The 14,502-nt window shown below is 41.0% G+C and overlaps 1 protein-coding gene across 1 annotated transcript; it reads left to right on the top strand.

The window, feature by feature from the left end:
* The first annotated feature begins 190 nt into the window (after positions 1 to 190).
* phrf1 (PHD and ring finger domains 1) lies at positions 191 to 13,418 on the top strand. Its single transcript, XM_030790674.1, has 18 exons — positions 191 to 220; positions 1,239 to 1,400; positions 1,751 to 1,873; positions 2,392 to 2,579; positions 3,270 to 3,353; positions 3,517 to 3,650; positions 3,747 to 3,838; positions 3,951 to 4,105; positions 5,253 to 5,385; positions 5,506 to 5,621; positions 5,783 to 5,976; positions 6,198 to 6,320; positions 7,455 to 7,609; positions 7,929 to 10,991; positions 11,203 to 11,279; positions 12,521 to 12,664; positions 12,936 to 13,064; positions 13,254 to 13,418. The coding sequence occupies exons 2-18, from the start codon at positions 1,307 to 1,309 to the stop codon at positions 13,416 to 13,418; spliced, it is 5,169 nt and encodes a 1,722-aa protein (XP_030646534.1). The 5' UTR covers positions 191 to 220; positions 1,239 to 1,306.
* The last annotated feature ends 1,084 nt before the right edge of the window (positions 13,419 to 14,502 follow it).

Raw genomic sequence — 14,502 nt, forward strand, 5'->3', positions numbered from 1 at the left:
TGTCAATAGAGGTAGTTCCCGTGGCGTTTTGTAAATAACACGAAGGAAATGCATTTAGATGAAACAAACTGCACAAAAAGTTACACTGTACCCTTAAGAGGGTTTCAATGAGTTGAGTGCGTTCGGCCATTTCCGTCTCTATCTCCAGCCGGCAGCGTCACTCAACGCGCAAACCGTGTGGACCTCAAAATACAAATAATGTCTTTCACAACCATCTAGGGTAGGTGCACTCTCTACATTTACAATGAGTAGAATATTTAAAATGAAACAGAAATCAACAGCTAGAAATGTTTTGGGACGGACATTTTACCTACAAAATCCTATCCGTAAATGATTGCAAGTGTAGCTGATAAGTTAAAATTAGACTGAAGTCACAGGCATAACAACCATGCTCACTATAGCCATATGCTAACTAACCACCAGTTTGCCAGTTAGCCACAGCAACAGTTTGTCATAGTTACTGAATATTTGCCAGGATATTTGCAAACTAACATGACAGGACTGCTTCTACGTCAGTTGGACACAAGGTCTGGTAATGTCTTTATTGACAAAACAATTGCTCGCTTAGAAATGCTAATATTTGTAGCTAACTAGCTAGCAAAATAGCCATATCGTGTGCCATATCTCAGGTCCACAACACAGGACGTTCTGTAAGGAGACCATTGCTAACGAACAGTCAGTTACATGGTTGGTGAACGTTAGTTTAACGTCATTTGAACTATACGTTTGCAAGGAATCAATCGCTTAAATTTGGTGGTTGAAAAGCAAAATGTTTTATGTCATGTGTCATTCACTGTTGCTGGGAACATCCTTAGAGATGACTTACCGGGTAGTCCAGTTTAGGAAAAAGGTTTATGTATGTGTGTATATTACTGTTTGTTGAGTTTGAAAGTCTTATTATCTGTGAAGTCGTTAAATGTTCTCAGTTGTCAGTATAGCAGAAGAAGTGGCCCTGATGACAGACGATGTGGGAACACTACGGAGTGCCCTTACTGTATCAGCTATGGCCGTTAGTGAAAACTAACAGCTGAGGCGTCGTTATGTACCATTAGTTCGTATTTTGTTTAGTTTGTGTGTAACTACATCGTCTTGAGGGGTTTTCTCCTTGCATGTGCTGGATAGGAAATGGAAAGAAAATGTTAGTATTTTAATTACGAAGATAACAAACACTATAGAGTACATAAATGCACCTGTCTCTTTGTGACTCTTGATGGTGTTTACTTTTTTCTTTTAAATAGGTTATTCCCAGTGCCGAAATACTAAGAAATAGGTTCAGTCTGTATTGGTGAGTTTGTGATGTTCAACCATGGATGAAGAGGACAGTCAGGATGAGTTAATTAAGAGGAATGCATCTCACGGAAAGGGCAAAAGACCGGCATCCTCCATCCTCTCAGATGAAGGTTAGTGTACTTCGAGTTATTATGATTATCAAATGCATAATATTATAGTACAAGATAAATTGTATTATACTTTTTTTCCATACGGAGAATTTTCCCAAATTTTAATTGCAGCATCCACAGTCTCATTAGTTCTTTAATGTTTCCAAGAGGGTGTCACAGACATTGTTATTTAAGGAAAAAACAAAAGCTTTGCTGGTTTGAGTTTGTTGCTGGAGCACGCGTTCAGGTTCCCTGTACATGCCCTCTAAATATTTTGTCCATTTCTTTTGAGTTAAAGATGAACCATAACATGATGTAGAAGTGTAATTATGGTGCATGTTTCATCTTCCTTATGGGCTGTTGCTTTTCAGAAGACAACTCAGAGGATGGGGAGGAATTTGAAGATGGAGAGTCTGACAGTGAGGAAGAGGATGAGGACAACCCTGATGAAGAGGAGGATGAGGAGGGAGAGGAGGAGGAAGATGGTAGTGAACGTGAGAACTAGCATGATCTTAATGTTTTTCTTGCACTTGCCCATTTTTTCCCTGAAACGTCAGCTGAGAAACCAAGTGTTTTATGTTCCTGTGGAAAGTGTAAAGGGCTGCATTTTATGATTAATAAGATTTGTTACATGAGGACTTAAGAATGATTAATATTTTCATAGACTTCTTTCAATCTGGAATGGTCAGTTACTTATGCAAATATGTCAAAGCAACGAGAAAGTGTTTGTATTGAACCGTGTATCATATCTCAGCCACCCAGGGGAATGCGATCAGTTATGTCTGTAGGACTCCTGACCATACATTGCATGTTGCTCAGCTGGTACCCAGAGGCAACCAAAAGTTGCTGTTTACACCACTACAATCCATGAGTTTTGCATTGATTGTGCTCACATAATCTCAATACTTGAAGTGAATGCAACTAGACAAACCAGTTATTTGTTGGCAGACATACACCAAGTGTGTTGTCGTACTCTGTTTACTTCCACCTTTTATATTTGCTTGTTCTTCAGATGAAGAAGGTGAGAAAGGCCTGGAGGGTGCTGTAGGGGGTGTGGCCGCTGACCTGGCAGATCTGAGCTCTGACGAGGACTCAGAGAAATGCCCCATTTGCCTGAACTCCTTCCACGAGCAAGCAGTAGCAACACCCGAAAGCTGTGAACACTACTTCTGTCTTGACTGCATTATGGAGTGGTCAAAGGTGAGCATCTCACTATCAAGAGACTCTGTGGACTTTCATCTTAGACTTAAGAGATTTTACAGGTTTCATGAGATGCTACAGCAACGTGTGTGTGTGTGTGTATTTCACACTTCCATTCAAGAGGATATATTTCAACCTTAGCTGACTGAGGTATCCAAGTGAACAATGAGATGCAGTGAAAGGTGACCACATTTTACAGTATAAAATCAAATAGATGTTACAGTGTGCTTCAGTATTGTGCGATGTTGTCCCGTGCAAAATAGTTTTGGTTACAACCCTGAGTTTAGAAGTGTTTTGACATCATATACATTTTACACAAAAAACTAATGCAAATTTGGCTCATGATAAATGGTGTTTGTTGTGTGCATTTTGTATGTAGATCTAACCCAGAAGTCCCATTCTAACAAAATGCTCTTTTAAACCAATAACATTTTGAAGAATCTGCAGTGATTCAAGTCAGTTTAAAAACTGCACTGGTGACACAGCCCTGTTTTTTGGTTCGTTTTAATAAAAAAAAAAATTACATTAACTTTGTAGCTTGTCTTTCAAGACCTAGGGTATTTTGATGTACACTGATGTACATTAATTGTAATCATTTATTACTTTGTACTATTATAGTATACAGTACATGCACAAGTAATTGGTAAAATGATCTCAAGCTTTCTCTCCTCTCCTACCACTTCTTCTCAGAATGCAAACTCCTGTCCTGTGGATCGGATAGCCTTCAAAAACATCTGTCTAAGAAAATGTTATGGTGGGAAAGTCAAGAAAATGGTGAGTGGCACTTTTATCACTGATCCTTTTTCTTTTATTTTAGAGATGGGTGTATGTTGTGGGGTGGTAACCACTTTCTTTGAATGACTTGAGATTTGTTATTTTTGAAATGGAAACCTCGCTGTCACTTCAGGAACTGTTGTTTGGTTTTGTCTAAATTTAGATTGCAGTTCAGAAGCCAGTTAAAGCAGGTCAGGAGGAGCAGGTGGACATTGATTTAGAGCAGACCAGTTGTGAGGTGTGTGGAGGAAGTGACCGAGAAGACCGCCTCTTGCTGTGTGACGGTTGTGATGCAGGGTGAGAAATCATGTTGTTGCTTTTTTTGCTGAAATAATACAGGTGGTTGGAGTTATTCGGTACAAAACCCTTTTTCTTTCTATTTTATGTCGGAAGGTACCACATGGAGTGTCTGACACCACCCTTGGACTCTGTACCTGTGGAGGAATGGTTCTGTCCAGAATGTGCAGCCAACAACCGTAACACAGGTAAAATGATCATGGGAATCACACTTCATCTACTAACTCTACACAAGAAAAACTCTTGTCGCTGGTTAATTTTTTCCAAGCGCTTTTAAGATGTTTGAAAGTGTTCTTTCAGGGGTTGGTTCTGGTGCAGACGAAGCTCTTCCCACCACAAGCCATTCCCAGCCACGCCCATCCCGCCCCACCCGGGCCATCGCCAGAACTCAGCAAAGCGAGAGGGTCCGAGCCAGTGTCAACAGACACCGCATCACACAGGCACGCAATGCACAGGTTTGCATGATGCTTTTGCTTGCTTAATCCTCCAGGTTTCTCTGCAGGCTCATTTTCAAGACAAACATTATGAGTGGCTAAAGAATTGAGGTTACACTTTACTTGGATAGGCCACCTACAGAGGGTTTATAGAGTACATGTGATGATTCAAGAACATACCTACATATTTTCAGTACAATTTATTTTAATTTCAACTACGGCTAGGGTTAGGGTCAACCTATGCTGTACAAATGTTCAGCAGACTAATGTATGTACACTTATTCAACAAACAATTAGAAAACCATATCGTTAATCTTGTTGAACATTCTCATGTTCAACGATGTATACACAAATGGTTGAATCTCAACTAAGCTGCAGCTTATTCAACATGTTGAACTGTTACAAATTCCCTGTAAACCTCTTGAGGGTGGACTATCCAAGTAAAGTGTTACGAGAATTAATGATAATGAGGGTTATTTTTAGTGCTGGCTGGAGTTTGTTTGATATTAACAAATGGGTGGTTGACTGAAAATCCAGTGTGAATTTCTGATGCAGACACTAATTCTTTGTTTGCAGTTCTTGAAATAACTGTTTTATTAATGTTACAGTTATTAAGCTCTCATCAAAAAAAGGCAGAGACAGATGTTGAGGAAGTTCAGGAAGACTGTGATAGTGTCAGTGCAAAAGGAAATGACTGCACTATTTAGCAGTTTCCCTGAGCATGAGAATTTTTGCATCACCACAAAAAAAGTTATCGCTTCAAACAATTCCACATAAAGCAACAGTCCACCATTTTTGAAGAATTTCATGAGTTTTTATGCCTAAGATTTTGTTGATCATTTTGAAATACATAGCTGTGTTTCTGGCTTTTCTGAGTGGTTTGTATGAGCCTTGGCCTCCCTTCTCTTACCTGTGTGATAGATGCTCATCCTGACAAACAGATTGTTTGGGATTTCTATTGCAGTGTCATTGACATAATGAATCTGTGCAGCTAATGTCAAGGCAAAACTGCATTAAACTTTTCAAAATCATGAAATATTTGTCAAAACAAAATGGTGGGCATTTGCTTTAATTGATACTGTTTTATGCCTTTTTTCCTCTGAATACTTAAACTCCATTCAGCACTCCTTGGCTCTTAAGGGTGATGTTGGTTGCTCCTGTGTGACAGATCGCTCCAAGGTATCTGATGCAGAACACCTGGCTAGATGAAACCATTAATGCAGTCGTTGCAGGACTGAACACAGCTGTGTATGTGCGTGATCTGACGCCACGTTCCAGATCCCGCAGAAGAAGAAGGACAGGTGAGGCTACTAGTGACCATCAGAGCTTATGTTAATCAATGGGTTTTAGCATCCATGTTACTCTTGTAATGAGGGTGCAATTTTGCTTGGCACTAATATACCTCAATGGTTTTGGGGCAGTTAAAAAAAGGAAAAGCAAAGCTAAGTCCTCGTCTTCTGCTGGGGCCAAAACAGCTGCCACAGGAGTGAAGAGACGGAAACGAAGAGTGAAAAGGGGGAAATCCAGAAGGAAATTGGTGAGGATTTTTTAAGTGAATCAACCCACACGGCATCTGTGGGTCATGTTCACCAACCCCATCCACATTTTTTAAATGTAAAAGAAACACTATTTTGTCTGTCTTTTGTCAGTTGAAGTCACGTGATGGACATTTTATGGGACGTTTCCTTCTGTTTTCAGGTTTTGAAGAAGGAATCATCATCTCGTAGCCGCATTGCAAAGAGTCTTGGCATCAAGAAACCCAAGCGAGGATCATCCCTTCCTTCTGTATTCCGCCCCACTGAACACACCTTAGGCAGCATGCGGGTGGACATTGGAGCTGCTTCGCTTTCTGTTTATGGCGACCCCTTTGACCTTGACCCTTTTGAGGATGGGTAAGACACAAAGAGGCCATGAAAAAAGTTTAATCTCAAGGCGTTTTGACTGATTTTGGTCGCTATTCCACCACTTCCTTTTGTAGTATATGATATCATTCAGTTATACAGTTATATATTAACTGAAAGTGTTAAGAATCGTTGACACTTCCACTTGATTTGAAAATATTGAGTGTGGCTAATGGGGGCCATCAAACTACTTTTGGTTTAATTGAACTTAGGGAGGAGGAGATGCAGGCTCATACACCATCATCTCTGCTGGATGAAAAGAGACGTGGTCTTTCTCGGTCTGCCCTTCGATCTCACCAACCCGTGGCCAGGCCCATCCCTGCTGGTCTTGCTAGGTAACGGACAACAACTATACAGTTTTACCCCTGTGAGAAGAGCCATTACACACCTGCTCCTCTCTACCTGCACCCCTTCATAAAACTGTTTTAGGCTCTGAATTTAGCTCACACCATCTAACACATTACTTCCTCTCTCATTCTTCAGAGTGTGTTGTTGTCATTTTCTCTTGCATGACCTCGGCGTTAATACAGTTTTTGTCAGCATCTTGACAAAAAATTACTGTCTGGATTTTCATAAGGGTCACCTTAAGATGCAGTGTAAAACAGACTGATTTATAGGGTACAGTGTGGTATTAGGCCACACGGTGGCGCATTGGGTAGCGCTGTCACCTCACAGCAAGAAGGTCTTGGCTTCGATTCCTGCATGTTTGCACGTTCTCCCCGTGTGTGCCTGTGTGTCCTCCGGGAGCTCCGGTTTCCTTCCACAGTCCAAAGACATGCGGGTCAGGCAAATTGGAGACACTATGTAGGTGTGAATTTGCTTGTCTGTGTGTCCGTCCTGTGATGAACTGGCGACCTGTCCAGGGTGTTTCCCTGCCTCTTGGCAACTGAACGCTGGGATAGGCTCCAGCACCCCCCGTGACCCTAATTAGGACAAGTGGCTTTGAAAATGAGTGAGTGAGTGAGTGAATTTGATATTACTAGGACTTTCAAATGACCCATTATAAATTACCTCATTATGATTCTAGTTATACCAATTTAATCACAACAGACATTACCGATCCAAATCAAGGCGCAAGCTTACAGTAAACACCTCAGTTTCATGCCCATTGGTAGTTTTTCCTCTGGAGAAGTCAGCCTAGGCTGACTGGGACACAATATTGTTTATATAATAGACAAGGTGGTTTGAGCAATTGGTACATATTCCATCTGCTCATAGGTCAGGAAATATTTACACTAACTTTGGGAATACCACAAGCTTGGATTATATGCAATCAATTTATAACCTACTGTTTATCTGGAATTTTCTATTCAGATCTGCTAAGTGCCCAATGAAGGACCTTGAAGATGAATAGGAACAGTGGTCATTTCACACACTCACTAATTTTCAAGTAAATCTTCCTTGAAAAGGATGAAAGACTTGACAGTGAACTGATACCTTTCTCATTGGTGTTTGTGCTGATTTTACAGGCAAGGCCTCAGTATCCCTCAGGTAGAGGAAGTGGCAGAGGCTGCCCCTGTCCCTGACCTACTGGGCAGTATCCTGAGTGGCCAGAGCATGCTCCTGATGGACAGCTCTGATGTAGTCATCAACAGAGATGGCTCTCTGAAAGCCACAAAACCTGGTCAGTGTGTTTCTGGTATACAGATCTGTGTTCAATTTATTTGAATCTTTGTGTATTGGAGAGTAAAAAAAAATTACCCTGTCCTTGGTTAGAACAAGCTGTCAAGCACATTAACATCTATTGTGCCTGCACAGGAGTCAAACATAATGACGACAAATGAAGTCAAGAAAGAGCAAGTACAGTATTTCACATCTGATAGCTTGCAATGGAATGACCTTGAAGCACTGCTTATCCCTGTTATAATAAATTATGTCATCAGCACTGAAACAATACTCCCATCTGCTATGACTTAATTTGTTTTTTTTTTTGTAATTTTCAGTGTCTTTACCGTCACCAAGGAACTGCCTGTCGACAAGCTCCAGTTCAGGGGAAACAGGGAGCACCTCGGCCTCTGGAGCAAGTGTTTTTCAATCCAGCAGAGAGGCTGGTCTCTCTTCCTGTACCTTGATCCGACAGCCCTCAACACAGAACTCATCGACTTCATGCTCCCCTCCGGCACCACTACCGTCCTCACATCTGCCTACTCATCCCCCTCACTTGCCGCAACCTACCCCAGCACATCCGCGCTTGCAGTCTCCTTTGCCACCTAGACCAAGCCCGTCAAATGTGTTAGGCCATGGACACAGCCATTGGAGCGTCAATGGAGTAAGAGGCCAAGCTCCTACCAGGGTTACAAATGGCACACTTGAATCTCAATACAGAGGGAGGGACAGCACAAGTCCCCATCCACTGCCTAAAAAGCCACCTCCCAAGCCGGTCTGGGTGGATGTGTCTGTGTTACCAAGGATACCAAAGATTAAGCGAGAGCCCAGTGCCCATACAGATGCCAGAAGTGGCAATACTACGAACAATCTTCCAGGCTCTTCTATTAATAGCCTGGCTGGAGATAGGAGCCGGCAACACACTGTTGACCAGCAAAGTGCAGGTGCAAGTCAGCAGGGGCAGACAATGGGCAGTCAGAGACAGCGCTTTGATAGACCTGGCCCCTCTTCTTCTTTTTCTAGTTCCTCCGCTTCTCCATCTGGATCACTGTCTAATGATCAACCATCACCTTCATCTTCCACTGTGAGTTTTCGTATTAATGCCAGTGGAAATTCGTGGCACACACGACGACTAGCTACGCCTGGAGTTTCACGCATGAGCTGTAACTCTACTGAGCTCAGTCAAGATGAAATCTTAAAGAAGAATCATAGGAGTAAGCAGATATTGTTGGCATCGCGGTCAAAGGCTAAAAAGCCATCAGAGAATGAGGTTTATGACCCTTTCAATCCTACTGGATCAGATTCCAACTCTTCTGACAGTGAACTGGAAAGTGAAGCACCTAATCCCACAGTTCAGGATGCTAGTTCTGGGCTCCCAGGACATAGAGGAATTGACGGTGATCAGGTTAAATCCGAACCAATGGATCTAGAATCATCAGAAGGGGAAGACACCTCAGGGATATCTGGTCAAATTAAAAAAGAATCAGATCTTCAGCTCACATTGGATTCTTCTAGTTCACACCTTTTACAAGGCTCTCCCGTGGCAGTGTCGGATACTGAACACTGTAGAGGTCCTGAAAGCACTCTAAAGAAAAAAGATTTCTCCAGCCCACCCTCTAGCCATTATTGTGACAAGGAGATCAAGACTGAAGTAAAATCTGAGCCTGAGGATGGCTCTTCGGAGAACAAAAATGAATGTAGTGCCACCATGCATCTTCAAGAAGATCAGCAACAAGCCTTCAAAATCACTGATCCGTCTGATGGTTACCCATCGGTCCCCAGAAATTCTGAGGCTGTTAAGAGAGAGAATGAACCTGAAAAGGTAACTCAGCGCTCTCACACTAAGGAGAGGAGATCACACTCTCGCTCCCAGAGCCCTTCTTCCAAATTTCCAGAGAGGACACATAAGAAGATGAAAAGCTCACAGCTGAAAGACAAGAGGCGATCTCGTTCCAGATCAAAAGACAGAAGAAGCTCTCGTTCTAGGTCCAGGGAACGAAGACGATCTCGTTCTCACTCTAAAGAAAGACGACGATCCCGATCAAGATCAAAAAACAGGAGACACACTCGCTCAAGATCAAAAGAAAGGAGACGCTCACGTTCGAAAGATAGGAGGAGGCATTCTCGTTCTAGCAGTCGGGAAGGTTCCAGGAGGAGAAGGAGCAGAAAAGAGAGCAGTGAGCGGACCCATAGCAGAGGTAGAGAAAGGCACAAGTCCAGAGAGAAAAGACTCTCTCAGTCTCGCTCACGGTCCAGGTCTAGGTCCAGTGATAGGAAGAGAGACCGAGTGTCATTGCATCAATCCTCATCATCATCATCATCAAAAGATGCAAATGAGTCTAGATCAAAAAAGCAGAGATCCAGATCACCATCCAGAGACAAAAGAAAAGAGGGAACATCACATGGCTCTCATGACAGAGAAAGAAACTCTCGTATATCTATAAATTATTCGAACAAGGAATCAAAGGAGTCCAACGTAGGTTTAAATAAAAATGACCCTTCACTTGAGATGGCTATAGTGAAGAGTGAGGCAATCAAAAGTGAATGTGAAGGGATACTTTCTATTTCTTCAATCAAAGAGGAGCCAGAGCCTTATGATATAGGCACCCCAGAGCCTTCAATATCGGTAGAATTATCCAAAGAACCTGAAGCAATTAAGCAAGAGAGTAACTCTTCACTCAGTGCATTAAACACATCATGCCAAATCAAAGAAATTAAGAAAGAAACAAATTGGTGTATGGATGTGGCCAAAGAACCACAACAGCTTGAAGAAATCAAGAAAGAGAAGGTGCCCTTTGGAAATGTCTCAAAAACATCCCAAGAAATTGATAAAATTAAATATGCCGAACAGACTCCAACCTGCTCGCAGGATGAGAAAAGAAAGGAAGATCAAAATGTTCAAGAACCAAAAAAAGTTCAGATAGAGACTATATGGCCTGACGAGACTGATCAGCTGTCTTACAGTGATAGTCCTCTTGTTATTGATGAAGATCTCTCTAGGGAGGCTTGCCAGAGTGTTGAGCAAGTAATCTGTTTTCAGGAGAAGAATATCTCAAATCAAATGTCCACTGATTCAAAAAAGGTTATGAAGATAGAACCACTTCCATCAACAGCAATAATCAAGCAGGAAACTGTGGAGGCCTCAGACGATGAAGACATCAATGTGGATTATTTGATTGACAACTTAGATTTCATCAAGAGTGAAATGAAGGAGAGCACAGTAACAAATACAGCAGGTGTTGTTACAGTTGACTCTGTGTCTCTTAAACAAGAGGAGCCAAGTGGAGGAAAACTGGAGAAAGAATCTATAAGCATAAGTGGTACCAAGTCTAAATCCCAGGGAAAGAGAGTTACTTGGAATTTGCAGGAGCCAGAGGGGCCACAACCAGTAAAAAGCAGCAGTAAGTAAATGATCTGTGAGAGTACCCCTCTACATGAATTACAGCCGGTAATGGTGGAGCAATAATGCAGTTCAGCCCAAAGTCTTAGAAATATACCATAGTTGAAACCATTTTGTCTGTAGTGAATTGTTTAAAAATAATTTGTCTATGACAAACTAAAGGCAGCTGCTGTCTTAACGCATTACTCACGTGTATTTCTTCTGTGTCTCAGAACTTGCCCTCTTTAAGCTGAAACTAAAGCAGGAAGGGTCCCGAAAGTCGGTCTCCACCACACAAACCGCCAACCAGGTGCAGTATCAGCTGTTTTTGAAGTGCCAGCTACCTTCATGAACGACTGAATCAAGGACAGAATAGACTAGTTCAGAATGCTCAAAGCTTGCATTTTGGAATGTGCGTTTTAAATGAGTCAGTCTTAATAGCACTTCAGGGACTTACAATTCATAGTATCAAAGTTTTCACTCTGGACTGATTTTGATGTTGCAGTTGGGGACAAAAGGATGGATAGAATTGCCTGTATTTCAACTGGTGTAGTTGTAACTTATAAAAAAAAAAGTTACAAAAAAATATATTATTTAACTTACTTAAATGAATTTAAGCAATCAGGCATCATATTTTGAATGTTTCTGGAAAAGAAAGTACCTTTTTCAGGTACTTTCAGAGCAGTATTATGTGCCCACTTAGCAAGGATCTCCTAAGGTTCTTGATTTAATTCCCTTATACAAGATTCAAATCAAACAAGTAAGTCTGTCTTTGTTATCAGCACTCACAGTTGTGTTAGTCAAATGGATTTGAGAAAGTTTTAAAACCTTTCAAGACTTTTTTGCATGCAGTTCCAGAATAGACCAGAGGGTGGTGGTGAAAGTCCATTGTATTGCTGTGGTCTCAGAGTCAGCAGGGAACTGTCAGTGCAGGCAAAGCAAATTGCAGGACGTATCATGTGACCGAAACCATAACTGGAGCAGGGCTTTCAGAAGAAATGAAAGTAAAGTGCTGCATGGGGAAATCAGTTGTGAGAAAACTCATGATTTGAGGAGTGACCATATTGCTGATAATAAAAAAACAGTGCACTATATGAGTAGATATGTATCCTTCAAGGTTACTTTGAAGGATTATGCACATTGACTCACGATGACCATGTTATTTTTCAGCATTCAGACCTTGAAAACTATGTGTATAGATAATATAAGCACAGTTTTAAAGTGTGTTTATAATATCTATTAACACACGCACGCACACACAGTCTCATATATATATATATATATACACACACACACACACACATACATGTGTGCGTGTAAGTGTGTTCATAGATATTAGAATCACACTTTAAAACTGTGCTTTTAAATAAATACGCACATACATACACACACACACACACATACAAAATATGTATATCCATACATGTGTGTGTGTGCGCGCTTGTGTTTATGTGTGTGTGTGCGTATTTATTTTCCTCACATCAATATTTGAGAACAGTAAGGGGTGTGCATGTGTAATCAGCAGAATAAAGTTATTCTCTTTACCCTAAGGATGGTGGCTCAGCATTTGCTGTAACCCCAACCACACCCACGAGCATCAATCATTCTGACCTGGAGGAGAAGACTGATTCAGATCAGGGTGGATCCAGAGCCCATAGGGATAAGATTCTACAGGATCCACACCAAAAAGATAAGGTAGGCATGGACATGGCTCCCTCTTGTCCTTGGAAATTCCTGTGGTAGGAATTTTGCAGTCAGTTTCTATATTTGTGCTCTGTTCTTTTATGTAGTATAATTGCGTTGTATGCGTCATATTTTCCTGGGTAATTTAATCCAGAGTACACAAAGAAGCACCACATACATATTGAAAATAGTTTCACTATTTGTGATGACTACTTATGCATGGGACAGTTTGAGGCCTGTTTATATAATTGCATCACTTATGGTTGCACAATTCCATTTACAGTACATGAAGAAACTCCACATGCAGGAACGGGCTATAGAGGAAGTAAAATTGGCTATCAAGCCCTTCTATCAGAAAAGAGACATCACAAAGGAAGAGTATAAGGAGATTTTACGTAAGGCTGTTCAAAAGGTAATTCTGTGGCCTCAGGTCAAGGCATCGACCAGTTCTGGATCACTTGAACTTTATGACTCCCAATACCATGTTGTCACTATCTCCCTGTGCACTCTCTTATCAGTGGGATTTTTTGCTTTCACTCTTAAGTTTTTATTTGTTTTGATAGCAGTTGCCTGATGTTCTCGTTTTTCTTTTGATTGCCAGGTGTGCCATAGTAAAAGTGGAGAGATCAACCCAGTGAAGGTCGCTAACTTGGTAAAGGCATATGTGGATAAGTATAAACATGCGAGGAAACACAGGAAGGGGCCAGAGGACAATGTACAGAACCAGGAGGCAGATTGCCCTAAAGACATTGAGACCCCTGGCTGACAAGGGCAACAGGAACAAATTCAGTTATTTTGTTGAAAAAGGACAGTTTTTTTTTTTTTTTAATGTGTTGGTCTCTTTTTGAATGGCTACCCTTCAAGTAAATACATAAGGGCTTTGAGATGTCTTATATATAATGGTATATATCATAATATATAAGATAAGTATTGCATGATTATTCTTGTAAAATGAATATGTTTGAAATTCACCCCTACCCTTCCTTTTTTCTCAATGGTGCATAAGTACCCATGATGTAGGGGTATGTTGAAAATACTTGAATACTGTTGTTATAAATTGTGTATCATAAATGCAAGTTAAATTTTATCTTCTCTTGATCCGATCTGGGTTTTTCGATTATAGATTTTTTGATGACGGCTTGGCTTATCCACCAAAAGATGTTCAATTACAAGGTCTTTTTTTAGTGTATGATACCAGGTCAATAACATAGCATATATTACTGCCATGGCAGCCACCCTAAGTATGTATGGCTTTGCCTGGAGAAATAGTTGATGAGGGGCTTCGTGAAGACACAAGTATCACATGTAAAGGTAAAAATAAGAATCATCAGGATGTACGCATTCATCTGGTAACCAGACACCAATACTGTAATATGCAAATGTTTCAGGCTGAGGTTGACAGGGTCTTGGACAAGCATACGACTTAACAAAAACAACCTCGGGGACATTAATTGACACATACATGTATACATTCTAATTCACTGTAAGTTTATCTTTCATGTAGAATCACTTGATCTCCTGTTTTGTATTTGAGGATGTGTCTCTCTGACAGTGCAATCCTAGCGTGCATGTGTTTGCCAGTTATTCTCTGCTGTGATCTTGGTCTGTGGTATGACTGAATCTCTGATGATACTGAATCATCCAACAAGTTTGTGTGTACATATTACATTTGGGATTCTGTGTCAATGCACTGTGCAGGTATTCTCAATGTGTGGTTGCTCAGTTCCTTAGTAGTACAAATTATGTATTCAAGGTTGTGCAATAACCATCTTTTCTAGACTGTATCATCTACCATTGACAGATGGTTTGACAGCATAATTTCTGGTCATTATGGTAATTATGATTTTTTT

Source organism: Chanos chanos, chromosome 13 (assembly GCF_902362185.1).
Source record: "Chanos chanos chromosome 13, fChaCha1.1, whole genome shotgun sequence".
In the NCBI taxonomy this organism is placed as follows: Eukaryota; Metazoa; Chordata; class Actinopteri; order Gonorynchiformes; family Chanidae; genus Chanos; species Chanos chanos.

What these genes read in the sequence shown, in the direction of transcription:
- phrf1 (XM_030790674.1), top strand. Translation starts at nt 1,307, where the DNA reads ATGGATGAAGAGGACAGTCAGGATGAGTTAATTAAGAGGAATGCATCT. An exon ending in GGAGGAAGATGGTAGTGAAC is followed by an intron (nt 1,874 to 2,391) that starts GTGAGAACTAGC and finishes CTTGTTCTTCAG; the next exon opens with ATGAAGAAGGTGAGAAAGGC. An exon ending in TGTGACGGTTGTGATGCAGG is followed by an intron (nt 3,651 to 3,746) that starts GTGAGAAATCAT and finishes TTATGTCGGAAG; the next exon opens with GTACCACATGGAGTGTCTGA.